The sequence below is a fragment of the Zalophus californianus genome, chromosome 10 (assembly GCF_009762305.2).
Source record: "Zalophus californianus isolate mZalCal1 chromosome 10, mZalCal1.pri.v2, whole genome shotgun sequence".
Lineage (NCBI taxonomy): Eukaryota > Metazoa > Chordata > Mammalia > Carnivora > Otariidae > Zalophus > Zalophus californianus.
Genome location: NC_045604.1, coordinates 25,773,706 through 25,789,788, shown reverse-complemented (window position 1 = coordinate 25,789,788; position 16,083 = coordinate 25,773,706). Strand labels below are relative to the sequence as shown.

At 40.9% G+C, this 16,083-nt stretch overlaps 1 protein-coding gene across 2 annotated transcripts in view; it reads right to left on the bottom strand.

Moving 5' to 3' along the window:
* RBBP5 (RB binding protein 5, histone lysine methyltransferase complex subunit) overlaps nucleotides 1-16,083 on the bottom strand; it is a 37,389-nt gene that overhangs the window by 6,460 nt on the left and 14,846 nt on the right. Inside the window, exons 4-13 of one of the 2 annotated variants that reach the window (XM_027612383.2) lie at nucleotides 10,379-10,519; nucleotides 9,362-9,524; nucleotides 7,426-7,535; nucleotides 6,283-6,402; nucleotides 6,041-6,194; nucleotides 5,873-5,944; nucleotides 5,127-5,244; nucleotides 3,396-3,465; nucleotides 2,782-3,011; nucleotides 1,543-1,734 (exon numbers count right to left, since the gene is read on the bottom strand). In XM_027612383.2, coding sequence (XP_027468184.1) covers nucleotides 1,543-1,734; nucleotides 2,782-3,011; nucleotides 3,396-3,465; nucleotides 5,127-5,244; nucleotides 5,873-5,944; nucleotides 6,041-6,194; nucleotides 6,283-6,402; nucleotides 7,426-7,535; nucleotides 9,362-9,524; nucleotides 10,379-10,519 — 1,370 coding nt within the window. The remainder of the gene's footprint in view (nucleotides 1-1,542; nucleotides 1,735-2,781; nucleotides 3,012-3,395; nucleotides 3,466-5,126; nucleotides 5,245-5,872; nucleotides 5,945-6,040; nucleotides 6,195-6,282; nucleotides 6,403-7,425; nucleotides 7,536-9,361; nucleotides 9,525-10,378; nucleotides 10,520-16,083) is intronic. The other variant, XM_027612384.2, reaches the window with a different exon arrangement.

The following is a 16,083-nucleotide window of genomic DNA, read 5'->3' as shown; positions in this document are numbered from 1 at the left end:
TGAGATGAAGACCTGAGCTGAGATCAAGAGTTGGACACTTAACTGACTGAGCCACCTAGGCATCCCTCTGGCCACATTTTAAATCACCCTGAAGCATTTCAGCTTTTTAAGTCAGAGGAATCTACTGAAATTTAAACTGTTTTTCTGCAGTGGCATCAGCTTGTACAAAAAATAGGTTATAGAGGGATCTATTTTTTTTTTTTACATCAATCAATTACTGACCTGCAATCTTTGTTGGCAATGGCCATGTAACTCTTCTCAGCTATTCTAAAATATATAGAGAGCCTTAAGTGGACTGAACGTGGAGGTGCGAACTGGTATTCAGTGGAACACCATAAATACTGCTGTTAAGGAAAAAATGTTGGTGGCTCAAGTGTCATGTGTTTGCTGTGAACACCTAAAATCCAAATCCAGCGCATGTGAGGTGGAATTACTCAAAATGAGTAACTGAGTCGGCTTTAGCTTCCCAAAAGAAGAGAATTCCCGTTCACACGATTAACTGCAGGTGTACCTCAAACAAGTAACTCGGTTTCACCGTCTGTCACGTCTCATCAGCACACTGGAGGTCATACCCTGAGGTTGAAAATTTTAAAGCAAGAGGAAGAAAACCTGAATACAACCACTGGTATTTTCTCAGTCCTATCTCTGAGTCTACTAAGCTAGCCACAGGAAATTCAGAGCACTGTATTCACGAAAGTGGTGCTCATATACAGAACATTTTCCAAAAGCCGAAAATGTTTGAATAGAAATGGACTCCATTTGATTACTGTTTTCCAAACAAGAGACCATCTAGCCTACATTCACAAGTACTTGATAGGAAATTCAAATAGTTCTCCGTCCCCCAATAAACTCCCTCCATCATATAAAAGTGACAAAAATCAGGAAGTTTCAAAGGTGTAGGTGTTAAGAAGCTACACAGATACTGTAATTGCTGTCTTATTGGTTAATAATCTCCTATATGGAAAAACATTTCACCTTCTTCCTTAACATGATGGTACTACTGACAAGTTTTTTGTTATTGCTTCTAGACTACGGACAGAAAGAACCACCACCTCTGGGATTTGAATAGTTTAAAGAAAGACAAAACACTACAGACAGGGTTGTACAAAGCAAACTTCTACTTCTGGTAATCTGGCTCTTACATTTGAGGCAAAACAAAAACAAAAAATCTAGAAGCAAATACAGGCAAAGAAATGAATTAAACCAGGGGTTCTTACCCTTCTGGGGGGCCACGGATTCCTACAGGAATCTGATGAAAGCTATGGGCATATCTTCCCCACAAAAATATTCACACAGTATTTTGTATATAATATCAGGGGAATACAGATCCCCTGAAATCTACTGATGGACCCAAGGTTAAGAGCCACTGAATTAAGCCAAATCTGGTTTAGCCTACCCTTGGTGGCAGCCTAACACTCTGCGAAAGTCCACCAGCAGGAAAAGGAGGGAAGGAAGGAAAGGGTGCTGCAGTTAAACGGAGTCAGGGGCTGTACAAAGCAAGGCCGTGAAGCAAGCCAGACAGCGCTCCCAGTGTGTCCTTACCTGCCAATGGCTGGCTGAGCTCCGCCTGCACTTTACCCTTCGCTGATCCTTCCAGAGGTAAACCTCTGTCCCCTTTGTAGAGTTTCGGTTTAAATGGAGAATCTTTCTCTTTACCTTTTGATCCTTTAGGCCGGCCTGCTTGCTTCTTCTTGGATTTGCCATCCCCCTTCACACCCAGTAGTGGATGGACTTCTGTAAAAGGACAGAGAGGCACGGGAAGGGATCCACAAACCGCCCATCCCAGCGCCCCAACCAGGCACAGGCCACACACCGTGACTACCCGGGAACAAGGAGTGCCGCCCTCATGTCCCAGACCCCTTAATACCAGGAGAGAAGTGTGCACTTACTAATTATAAAACTATAAAAGAGTGGCTATTGCAGGAGAAATCGCTGCTTGGCCCACAGGCACGCAAGTCCTCCATGGCTCATACAACAGCTCCAAACCAAAAAGGCAGCTGAGAGACAGTGACAACAGAGCACACTGAGCCGGACCAGGAACACACACAAGCACACTGGCAGGTGAGGAGAGAAAGGGAGTGGGGCTTTGGATCCAGGCCAACCGGGGTGACAGTCCTGACTCCTCCACTCCCTGAGACCTTGGGCAAGCCGCCTGAGCTCTCCAAGCCTAAATTTTCTCCTTTGTAAAGCAGAGAGAATAAAAACAACTTGCAGAGTTGTTGTAAAACTCAGCAGTGACACAGAAACGCAAACAGTGCCTGAAACAAGCAGGTGCACCATCAGCAGCATCACGGAGACACAGAGCTGCATCATGAACTGACTGCGCTCAGCTAAAAGACAGAGGATGATAGTCAACAGTAAACACACACACATACACCCCCCAACCTATCCTAAAAGATGAGAATAAAGGCTGCCCAGTCAGACTAAAAGCAGGGAGGAAGAATGAAAAGATTATCCAGGTCTGACCAGTACTTTACCACCTAATAAAACCACTCTACATGAAAAAAAGAAGAATGGTATAATGAAACAAACTCTGAGCCAGAAGTCGGAAGACAGCACGTTGTCATTTAGGCAAGTACTAGAGGCACAATTTCTCCACTTTAAAAGGGAAGTGAAAGCAGATGAAATCGTTACAAAGTCATAAGGAGTTATTAAAAAAAAAAAAAAGACTCATAGGAAATTTCCTCCAAGATAAGATCACTCAAATGGGAAGTTACCAGACTGTGTCAGAGAGTAAGAAGTGATGTCTATCAGGCAATAGGGAGAACATGCAGCCCTTACCATCATTAGGTACTCCTTGAAGTTCTATATTGGTTGTTTTGGGTTTCTTCTTCGGTGGCTGGGACCCATCTGTTGAAGACTGCCTCTTCTTCTCTGAACTAGCCCCTTCATCCATCAGGGAGGTTTGGACCGCATCCGGTGGGGGGCCATAAGGATTTTCTTCTGGATCTTCTACCTCAGGGGCAATGGGTAAATACAATAGAGCCTTTGAATCTTCCAGCTCTTCATCACTATTTGGAACAGGATCAGGCAAGGGATTGGAAAAAAGAGGAGACAGTTGCTTAAACCATGAACCCTTCCTCTAGGGCAGAATCACCTATATTAACCATAAGCAACAGGTATGGATCTAGAACTTTAAGAAAGCCAAGATGAGTAAAAGAAAATCAGACAATATGAATAACAAAATCAGTAGTAAAAACAAATGGTATAAATGAATTATCTCAGTTTCTCTTAAGATTTTCTATCAGGGGAAAAGGGAAGGGATTTCTCGTACACCAAAGGAGTTATCACTTTGAACTAACAAACGGAGGACAGCCGGGGGAGGTGAGCGTACACCAGAGCCTGAGGAGGAGGGGGAGGAGCGCCCCACAGCCTCGCCTGCAGAGGTGGCTCACCTGCTACAGAAGGCAGCAATTGGGTCCACGCTGGTAACATCCACTTCCTCATCCTCGGCAGCATCAGCCCCTGCAGAAGAGAAACGGCACAGGTGTAAGAAGTTTTTCTTTGCAGCCTAATGATTTCCATAAACTAAATTCAGGAGAAACAAAGGAGGACAGCCAAACAATTCGTTTTACTCAGTAATTCAAAAGGAGGTGCTGAATCTCCACCCTATCCTGGGCACTGGGGATACAGTGATGACCAAGAAAGCCGCACACAGTTCTCCAGTAAAAACTTCACAGCCTAACCAGGGAGACAGGTATCAACAGATAATTTCCATTCAAAAAAATTTTTTTAACTTATTTGAGAGCAAGAGAGAGAGAGCATGAGAGGGGGGAAGGGTCCGAGGGAGAAGGAGACTCCCCACTGAGCAGGGAGCCTGATGCGGGACTCGATCCCAGGACTCTGGGATCAGGACCTGAGCCGAAGGCAGTCGCTCAACCAACTGCACCACCCAGGCGCCCGATAATTTCCATTCAATACAGTAAGTGTGATGTGCTACGAATATGAGAAGGAGGAACAAGTTATCTGAGTTTGGAAAGGCTTCACACAACATAATCCAGCAACATCAATAGAATACAAAACAGGCCGCCCCCCCGGTGATCTTCCTAAAACACGGGGGCATATATGTGATCTAATATCACACAAATGGGGCGCCTGGGTGGCTCAGATGGTTAAGCGTCTGCCTTGGGCTCAGGTCATGATCCCAGGGTCCTGGGATCGAGTCCCGCATCGGCCTCCCTGCTCCGCGGGAGCCTGCTTCTCCCTCTGCTTCTCTCTCTCTCTCTCTCCCTCTCTCTCCCTCTGTCTCTCATGAATAAATAAATAAAATCTTTAAAAAAAAATAATAATATCACACAAATGAGGACCAGCACTTCCAAGCTGGAAGAACCAACCTCAGTCCCAATTCCCTGATTCCTGTCACCATCAAGTGGTCCAGCAGGCAATGACCTGTGACATTAATTACTTAGTGAGTAATTAACTTACAACCGGGAATACTAAGCATTCATACACACGAACCCCCATTAGGTATAAAGCCCTGTGTTAGACAACCATGGGGATTAAAAAGTCAAATCTTTATTCTAAAGGAGCTTCCTATCTAGTTCAGAAAACAAGATAAGAATAACAATGAGGGGCGCCTGCCTGGGTCAGTCAGTAGAGTAGGCAACTCTTGATCTTGGGGCTGTGAGTTCAAGCCCCATGTCAGGCACAGAATTTACTTAAAAAGCAAACAAACAATGAGCACTATCACAATCCTAATCGAGTAACATCTGAATGCTTACCTTGGCCTAGACGCTACACTGGGTCCCTTAGACAAATTACTCCCCGCAACCCTAAAAGGCAGGCTCTATTATTACCACTATTTTACAGATGAGGAAATTCAGGTTTAAAGAGTAATAAGCATTTTGCCCCAGGCAGCTGGACTCCAGAGCTCATGCTGTTTACCTTCATCTTCCTGCCATGGGGGTGATAATACCTAATACAGACTGAGCACCCAGCATGTGCAGGTGATCAGGTGATCATCAGCAATTCATCAGGAAACACAGTGAAATAGTAAGAGAGCTGTTAAACCCTAGTAAAAATGCTCACAGAGGCCCTCAGTTGGTGTGTTCCACACAGAGACTCTCAGAACACCGTCAAAACTGTGTAAGTGTAAAGAAAAAGAGACTGCAGTCGAGAAACATTACCTGTCTGCTCAGGCTCACTCTTATCTTCATCTTCAATATCAAACTCTGATTCCCTTTCCTCATATTCTACATTTTCATCCAACTCCTTGAAGTCTGGGGCAAATGCGCTCCAATTTTCCTATGCCGCAAACAAAATACACTACTTAACCGTATTAGAAAGCAACGGTCTGTGAGCTTGACATTACTGATAGAAATGGAAGATCGGAGCACATACGAGACTCAGAACTCTGAGAACAAATCTGGCAGATAACAAAAATTAGGTATCTATAGGTTTTACTGTCTTAAGGTATTTAGATCTTAAACATTCCAAGTTATTAACTACAGTTCTCTCATGAGAACTGCCATCTTTAATCTTTTAAAGATATAATTATCAGGTAAAACACTGCATTTTCTTAGGAGTACACGGATTACAAACATGATTAAAGTTGTTTAAAATAAAACCAAGATATAAAACAGAAACTAATTGAGCTGAAAATAAGAAAAGCAAAAGAAAACTCTCTCAGGTAACAGAAAAATGTAACAGGAAGTACACCAGACTTTCTCCCTGAAGACAGAGGTAGTAAATCAGCTTTGGACCAAGACCTTCACATCAAAATAAAGCAAAACTGAATCAATTTTAATTAGGTTACAAGAATCACATGCAAAAGAAATTAAATAGGTCATTTTTTGCTTACTACCTGTAAGGTTCTCTGATATAAAGAATGGATATCTAGCCTCAAAGCAATTAAACCAGAAAAAATACTTACTACTTGATTTTGTGCCCAGATAGATACCACTCCACTTGAAATGGATGCTATGATGGGTCGAACAGGGTGCCACTAAATTTAAGGAAGGAAAGAAAAATCAGCTCTAAGAATGGATCCAAGATTATCTGTTTCACATCAGTAACAAGAGCAACCTCTTGTTCTACTCACAGCTACATCCAAGAGGAGTTCTCCTCTTGTCCCGTGGAGAATCTTCACCAGGTTGCCAATGCTTTTCTCCCAGATGTACAAGGCATGCTGCCGGGCTGAACCAGCCACTATGTATTCTCCATCCCCAGAGAAACAACATTTCTTCCACGGGGTCCTGAAGGACAAAGAAAGTACCCAAGGAGAACCAGAAGCTGAGCTCAGGTCATGTATTGCCCCATATTCTTCTATGTGGTGATACACACCTATTTACCAAGTCCTGTAACTTCTGCATGGGTTCAGGCTCTCCATCTCTTCCACAAGTTAAGATTTCTCTGCCATCATAAACTCGGATTATCCGATCTGCTGTGTTAATTAAAAAGCAACTAGAGAAAGGATAAAAATATCAACACAAGAGGTCAGAAATCTGTTTCTGTTAACATTTTCTATTAATATCTGTTACTTAGAACAGTACCATAGAACAACTACTCCACATAAGCTAGAACACTTATGCACTTGTCACCTTCCAAAGCAAAATAGAATTTGAAGTGAAGATATGTTGTATACTTTCTGTGTATCCCTGAACCCTATATGCACAAACTGATCTTCAGTATTTTTTTTTTAATCTTTAGTATTTGATTGAAATCCATGACCTCTAAACTGAAACCAGTTTGTTGAATTCACAAACTTATAGTTAGACGTACAATGCATACTTCATTTCTCTGGCCTATCTTATACATAACATATTCTTCCTAATGAGTTAGTTAATAAACTATGTCATTTTAAAATGTTCTTTTACTGTAATGACATTGGAAATCTGTCTAAAATGTAAGTTACTTCACTACCTTCCTACAGATTTCACTAAGCCTTCCTGAATTCAAAAGAATTTTGAACATGAAAGTCCTCTAAGTACACATGCATGCTCCTATACAAGACAGAAGGACTGTCACCTCTCTTCCTGACACCGACAACCTAATTCTTCTCGTTTCTGTTGACCTATCTACTTCTAGTTGGGTAACCACACTTATCAGAAAAACATCTGAAAGTAAAAGGGTAAATAGTTTTATGTAAATAGAGTGTATGTCCAATTACTATGTGAAATCTGTGACATGACTCTGGATTATAAAAACAGCTGATCTTTACCCAGAGCGTACTATGTGGCAGGCATTTTAGTTCTAAGCATATACCACCCCGATATCTTTTCTGCCTGATCATCTCCAGAAAAAGAAGATGTGACTACTGGTTCAATGCAATAAATTTTACGAACATAAGAACCAGATACTGACAGTTTCTAGTTATTTTTTAAGTAAACTTTCTTAAAGATTTAATAGACACAAAAACTGTGAATCTCAATGTATTTTTGCATTCTACTCACTTTTAAAACTGTCCCTAAAAAGACAAGGTCTCACCTCCCCTTCCGGGCAAACTCTATGGACTTAATAGCTGTGGTATTGCTTGTTCCAGTTGTTACTCTGAAGGAAGCAACAAGATCCTGAGAATCTGTTTTTAGGACCAAAATCTAAAGTTCAAAGGAAAAAAAAAACAATACCATTAAGTATTCTGATAACTTACAGTAATTAGAATTGGCTTCCATTTCTAAAACTGGGCAGAGACTGGGTAAAAATATAAACATCTCGGGGGTGCCTGGGTGGCTCAGTTGGTCGAGCGTCTGCCTTCGGCTCAGGTCATGATCCCAGGATCCCGGGATTGAATCCCGCATCGGGCTCCCTGCTCCGCGGGGAGCCCACTTCTCCCTCTCCCTCTGCCCCTCCACCCGCTTGTGCTCGCTCTCTTTCTCTCAGATAGATAAATAAAATCTTTAAAAAAATATAACATCTCATGTATTCAACCTGATTAACTGATAGTGTCTTCTAATTTTTCAAATAAAGAACCATGTCTTAATCTATTCTCAAAATACAATGTTTAGTGTTATTCACAATAGTCAAAAGGTGGAAGCAACCCAAGGATACATCAACAGATGAAGGGATAAACACAAGGGGGAAGGTACTCCAGTGGGACAGTACTCAGCCAGGAAAAGGAGGGAAATTCGGGCACATGCTGGGCATGAAGGAATCCTCAGGACATCAGGCTGAGTGAAATAAGCCAGTCACAAGAAGACACAATGCCGTATGAGTCCACTTACATGAGGTACCTAGGGTAGCCAAATTCACAGATATAGAAAGTAGAGTGACGGTTGCCAGGGGCCGGGGAGGTAACAAGGACTAGGAGGTTCCTGCTTAACAAGTACAGAGTTTCAGTTTTATAAGATGAAAAAAGCTTTGCAGATACATGGTGGTGATGGGTACACAGTAATGTGAATGTACTTAATACCACAAAACCGTACACTTAAGAATGGTTAAGATGGTAAATGTTATGTTGTATTTTATGTGTATTTTACCACCATTTCCAAAAATGGCCACTTTCTAAGGTAGCCATGAAATTATATTAGCCTATACACCCCAATCACCAAAAAAAAAAAAAAAACAAGTTGCCTAATGGAACTACAAACTCTAACCTTTATTAAAGGGGTGCTGGGTAGCTCAGTCAGTTGAGCATCAGACTCTTGGTTTTGGCTCAGTTTGTGATCTCAGGGTCATGAGATCAAGTGGCAGGGAATCTGCTTCTCTCCCCCGCAACTCCCTCTGCCCTGCCCCTCCACTCGCACACATGCATGTGCGCACTCTCTCTCTCTCTCTAAAATAAATAAATAAATCTTTAAAAACAAGACAAAACAAAATAAAACAGGACCTTAAAAGCCCAGCTAACTTCTTACTCCACAAAACTACAGGTTAAGCGGGCTTAAATTATACAATATTTACAGAACTAGGTATTAAGACATTTTTATCAAATGTATTCCATTTTATACTCTGACTTTTAAACTTTATAAATGAGTAACAGCCCTTTGTTATTAGCAAAATGCCCTTCTACCCTTCCTAGGCTGAGTAGTCTCTGATCACTCTAAATCAAAAGAACAGAAATTATCATGAAGGCAGGGCGCCTGGGTGGCTCAGTCGTTAGGTATCTGCCGTCGGCTCAGGTCATGTGGGATCAAGCCCCGCATTGGGCTCCCTGCTCCACAGGGGAGCCTGCTTCTCCCTCCCCCACTCCCTCTGTTTGTGTTCCCTCTCTCGTTGTGTCTCTCTCTGTCAAATAAATAAAATCTTTAAAAAAAAAAAAAAACAATTATCATGAAGGCATGAGAGAAAAATAGGCCACATTTGCCAAAAGCACGAGACATGCTTAGTCCAGGGATAAAAGATATTTCAAAGGAAGCAGAACAAGTAAACATGAAATAAGCCAATGCACAGGATGACTGACGCTTATTTCACTAGCTTCCAGGCTTACCTTGCCTTTTGCATTTCCTGTATAGATATATTCCCCTCGCCTATCAAAAGATGCAACCACGTTCAAATCGGAGTCATCGTCTACCGGCAGAACAACATGCTTGGAATCTGAAAGGGTCAACATGACAGGAGCAGATTTCATGGGACACACGAGAACCTTGTTCCTGTTTAAAAATATGAACAGTACATTGGCTGTTGCTTTGGTATCAGAAGGCTGATTCTCCTGCCCTTTTCCCTAATTCCTGTCACTACCTCCATCAACTCTCCCAGCTCAAGCAAATTTAAAATAGTGAAAAAGCCTGAAGTCTAAATGTCTAACAATAGGGAAATGACTAAATATAAACCATGGGATCCTAGTTTGACAAAATAAAATGTAGTCATTAAAAACAAGTACGAAGAAGTAGCAAACTAGTAGAAGAAATATGTATGCAATAAAAATGCAAAATGCTAACTAAAACTATGTAAAAGTACGTAATTTAATATACATGTCATATGCATATAACTTGCTTTGTGGGCTATAAAGCACCAGATAACAAGCATTACACTTAAAGAACTTGACTAATGAAGAACCAAGAGAAATGAAGACAGTTATGTCTGGGTAATGGAATGGTGGGTAACTCTTTCTTAAATGTACTATTAAATGTAGTTTCATTTTTTTTAAAATGTAGTTTTAATATTTGAACTACTTCCCTCTAAAGAAATTCAAATAACCGGGGGGGGGGGGGGGTTGGTGTGGAAAGCTCCAGGTCAAGGACCAGTTATTATTCTTCTTCCTACCTCTGCCCACTTCCAAAGTCTGAATACTGCCCAGTTTTTAATTATATGATACAATAACACTCTCCTTAAAAAATCTGTTCAGTAGAGACAACCTAGACAGAAACATTATTTTATGTAGAAGATTTGAAGAGATGTGTGCTTTTGCCTCCCACAACCTTAAAATGCAATTGTCATGAGCCTGGAGCTAGTCCACAGAGAATGAGACCCTGCCCCAGGAAAGAACAGCACAGATTAAACATACTGATCTCGTGGATGGTACTGGACTTTTAGGATGGGTGAAGGGAACCGAAACCTCTGGTCGCAGTCGCCTGAAAGAACATCCCACTGTGACACTATGTTATCAGTGGAAGCACTCACGAGCTTATGACCATCTCGACTCCAGCTGGAAAAAAAAAAAGTGGGTAATTTAGCACATATTCTAAGTTAAAGTAATTTAGCACAAATTCTAAGTACACTGTACCACTCTTAAGGATAAAAATGTATGAGTCACACATCTGCCCTAGCAGCAGGAGTCAACAGTATTCCTTTATATATATATATATATATATATATATATATATATATACACACACACACTCAAAAACCACAAACTTTCCCAACTAAACAATGAATAAGAATATTTTCATGACATTTTTGTATGTAGCAACAAAAGCTCGTAATAGTTCAAGCTAACAGTAACAAGTGGCTCCAGGAAATAAAACTCAAACGTTTAAAAGAGTCTATCATTGGCTTGCCCTTAAATGTTGATGTAACAAGTTATTTAGGGAGTGGGAGGTAAGGGAGTATCTGAGCTTTCTGAGGTTGTCCCAGAAACAGCACCATCACAGCGTAAACAATAAAAATAAGTATCTGTTATTTAAAATAACTAAGAAAGGAATCAATTCCTCCTGCTAAGTATAGCTAAACACACTGGACATTACACATAAAACACAAAGACTCCGGGGGGCGCCTAGGTGGCTCAGTCAGTTAAGCGTCTGCTTTTCGCTCAGGTCACAATCCCGGGGTCCTGAGACTGAGCCCCGCGTCGGGCTCCCTGCTCAGTGGGGAGTCTGTTTCTCCCTCTCTCCCGGCCTCTGCTGCTGTTCCTGCTTGTTGTTCTCTCTCAACCTCTCTCAAATAAATAAATAAAATCTTTATTTAAAAAAAAAAAGACTGAAGGGCAGAGCAAACACTGATTGGCTAGAGACTACAGGATATGAGGAATGACACAATAGAAAGTTCCTTCGATTTTCTTTTTTGCCTTATATATCCCAGACTGAGTGATGGAGAAGCCAACAGCCCAGTAACACCAATGGGCTCACTCACACAAATAAAGCCTCAAGAAGAGCCTGCTTTCATAGCCAAAGGACCAGTACTGGACAGCACAGAGAGACAGAAAACTTTTAGGCAATAATGACTCCTCCAGCAACCACCGTGAAAAAAATTGCAGCCCCACCTCCATCCCAGTCAACAAAATCTAAATAGAATCTAGGCCTCCATCCTTGCCTAGTTATAGCAAGGTACCCTTCTCCACTCACTGCACTGGTGTCAGAGAAAGCTCAGGGGGCAGCCAGATTTCCATAGCCACCAGCCTGTAATGAGGACTCCCACTGAGTGTGAGTGGAGGCCACATGGAGAACAGGAACAAGGTATTCCTATCCTTCCCCACCAGCATGGTCCAGACCAGGAGGCCAGTGGGGAGCCTGAACTTCCGACCGCACCTAGCATAATGAAGCCAAGTAAGAAGCCCGGACTTCTAATCCATCTGGCAATTAACAAGATAGAGCCCTCTCTTCTCTGCTGATACGGTGTCAAAGGAGGCCAGTTAAAACATAAGATTTAAATAAGCCCTACAGTCTTAGGATACCCAAAACGCCCAAGTTTCAATTGAAAACGACTATCAATCCAAGAACAAAAAAACTCAACTTGAATGAGAAAAGACAATCAACAGATACTAACGGTGAGATAACATAGATGTTAGAATTATCTGACAAGGATTTTAATGCAGTCATCATAAATATGTTTCAATAAGCAATTATGAACATGCTTGAAATAAATGAAAAAAAAAAAAGAAAGTCTCAGCAAAGAAATAAAAGATGCAGAGAAGACCTGAATTTTAGAAATGAAACAACTAAAATAAGAAACCCAACAGATGGGTTCAGGAGCCAATGGAGAAAAAAAGAGGATAGAATCAGTGAACTGGAAAACAGAATAATAGTTATCCAATCTGAATAAGAGAAAAAACAGACTAAAAAAAATGAACAGAACCTCAGGGACTTGTGGAACTATAATAAAAGATCTAAGATCCACATCATCAGAGTCCTAGAAGAGAAGAATGGGGCTTCAAAGTATTGAAGGAATAATGGCTGAAATTTTCCCAAACTTGGCAAAAGATATAAAACCTACAGATTCAAGAAGATGAGCAAACGTCAAACAGGGTGAGCTCAAAGAAATCCACTTGCAAGATACAGAGACAAACCTCTGAAACCTAAAGACAAAGAAAAAAAAGTCCTTAAAGCAGTGAGAGGAAGGACATCTTACCCATGGAAACAAACAAAACAAACAGGCAAACACACAAAAAATTCATGACAGCAGATTTCTCACCAGAAAGCATGGAAGGAAGTGGCACACTCAAGTGCTGAGAGAAAAAGAACTGCCAACCCAAATTCTATTATCAGCAAAAATATCCTTCAGGAACAAAAAGGTAAATCAAGATATTTGGCCAGAAGATCTACCCTAAAAGGATGATTCAAAGAAGTTCTCTAAATGGAAAGGAAATGATAAAAGAAGGAATCTTAGAACATGAGGGAAAAAGAACAATGAAAACGAATAAAAATATAGGTAAATAAGATCAATTTTTTCCCTCTAGTTTTGACATTTGAACGAAAAATTGTAACACTGTCATCTTATGTGGGTCTCAACATATATAGAAGAAATACTTAAGGCAATTATATACAAAGAAGGGTAAATCGAAGTACGGTTTCTACACTTCACTTGAACTGGTAAAATGTCAACACCAGTAGACTGTAGTTATAGTTAGGTGTACACAATGTAATACCTAGTAACCACCCAAAAGTTATACCAATACCCTCAAAAATACTATACAGTTCCCTCTTATCCATGGGGGCTATTAAGACCCCCCAATGGATGCCTGAAGCCACCAACAGTATCGAATGCCATGCAGACTGTTTTCCCGTACGTAACATACCTATGAGAAAGTTTCATTTATAAGTTAGGCACAGCAAAAGATTAACAATGACCGATAACAAAACAGAACAATTAACAATATACTGTAATCAAAGTTGTCTGAATGCGGTCTCTCTCAAATTCTCTTACTGTACTCACTCTTGTGATGGTGTGAAATGATCAAGTGCCTAAGTGAGGACCGGAAGCACAGGGAGGGAGGGACAAAGGCATCGTGATGCAGCCTTAGGCCACTACCGCCCTTCTGACAACACGTCAGAATCATCTGCTCCTAATTGTGGTTGACCACAGGTAACTGAAACCACAAAAAGGGAAGCCACCGATAAGGGGGACTACTGCAGATGAAGTGGAATTCTTAAAAAATGTTCAAGAAACCCACAGGAAGGCAGGGGAAAAAATGAAAAACAGAAGGGACAAAAATAAATAAATTTAAAACATAAAAAAAAAGAGACAGAAGAGACAGAGAAACCCAAAACCAGTATTTACCCAAATTTTACAATAAAGAGGAGTTGCTACTGAGGAACTTGGCTGGCTGAATACCTCCGTGGTTAAGAACATAGGCTCAAGAGTCAGACTTATGCTGAAGCCTGGACATTACCACCTTTTAGCTGTGTGATCTTGGGCAAGTTATATACCCTCTGAGCTTCAATTTCCTCTCCTATAACATGGGCTCAATAATATTACCTAACCAGCAGAAGACTGTTGACAGAATTAAGATCAGTATATATAAAATTCCTACCCCAATGCCTGGCACATAACGAGTGCTCAAAAACATTAACAATTATTTGTATCAGAGACAAGATGAATGTACTCCCAGACTTGGGACTCAAGGGGCAGAGGAAGGCAGGGGTAAAATAAGGAAGTGAATATAAAGGGATCAAGTTCGAGTCTGCATACCAGAGGACTCTTGTGCCTCTCTCCCACCAGCTCTAGAACACTTGCAGTCATGCTTACCCCTCAGAAAGGCAAGTAGATCCTTCTAGAGAATGCGAACCTAAAAAAAAGAGGCCTGAAGATGCCCTTCTGTAAGGACTCACAAAAAAATGCCAGTGACCCATCCCATTTCAGTGAATGATAGGAGGGTAAGAGGGTGAGCTAAAACTTGCATACGGTGTAACAGTACGTCCATGGATAATTTCTGAAATTAACAACCAAGAAAAAGTAACATACACATGTTATTTAGAAATATGGAGATAAATATCAGGAGAAACAGACAAAAAAATGAAAGCAGACAGGGGACCAGGCCATGATGGAGTGGGGCGAAACAAGGGACAGCTTTCACTGCTGTTCTTGTAAGCCTTACAGTGTAGCCTATAGCCTGACTACAGAATAGAATGTTAGCTATCATTCCATTTTTTTCTTTAAGCCCTTTTGTACTATAATATCCTTTTCTCTTTTCCCCACAGTAAGCTTGTATTTCTGTTAAAATAGAAGGGACTCTAATTTTGAAAATGAAATTATAAACAAGTGAAAACTAAGAGGGGCTCTCCCACTAAAAAACATAGTATTAATATATCCAACAATTCCAAACTCCATAAGCAGGCACAAAATTAGAAGCTTGGGGAAAAAAACACACAAAACCCAGAAACTGGGATTATAGCAGTAAAACAGCAAACAAGGTTCATAAATCACAGCACTTACCATCTCGCAGGGAAGATACTCATAATTATGACAAATATTTGCAATAAAATAACAGGAGACACACAGCCATGATCTCAAACTTACATTTCCCCCCTCGATTTTACATTAGTATCTTCATGCAAGCCAGAAGTCTAAGGATCATCCTAATTTCTGCACTTCACTCAGACTCCACATCAGACTAATGACCAGGACTCTTACTTCTGCCCTCTCCCCTCTCCCCACTGCTCAGCCCCAGTCCTGCTGCCACTGTGCTCATCATCTCTAGCCAAGTTCTCTGCACTTCCCTTATCTTCATTCTCTCTTCTTCAATCTCTTTAACACATGCTGTCCTAGAGATTTTTTTAAAAATAAAAAGCTCACCATGTCACTTTCTTTCCTACAATGCCTTAATGGCTTCACAGTTACCTACGAGATGAAGTTCAAATTCATACTATGGTAACACAGCATCCTCCATGAGGATCTCAGTTTACGGGCTCTTGACATTACCACATCGCCCACACCACAATCCAGCTATCTTGGACTACCTGCGGTTTCCCCATCTTACCATGCTTGTTTGAAGCTGATGGACCTTTGCCTGGGCAGCGTCCTTTGCTTGGAATACAACTGGCAAACACCTATATCTCACAAGTTTGAGGTTAGAAATTATCTTGCCTAGGAAGCCTTTCCTGACCACTGTTCTCCTCCAGTACATGGATCATCTCTTCCTTTGCACCTTCGCCTCCACTAAATCTCAAACACAGTTCTTGTATAGGAACCATAAAGCTTCAGTACCTGTACCTGCCACGTAATTCATGCTCAATGTTGCTGAATGAATGTATAAGTGAAAAAGTTTATGCACAAAGACATTTACTAAACATGTAGCAGAGAAACTAGCAAAAAAACTGTTAAATAAATTATAATTTGAGAAGACATATAGCCATAAAAAAGGTTTTTAGAGGTATGCAAGTAGGAAACTGTCCGGTGTTAGGGAGAAAAAAAGCAAAATATAAAACAGAACATAGCATGATTACAAATTCTGACTTTTTTTTTTTTAAGATTTTATTTATTTATTTGACAGAGAGAGACACAGCGAGAGAAGGAACACAAGCAGGGGGAGCGGGAGAGGGAGAAGCAGGCTTCCCG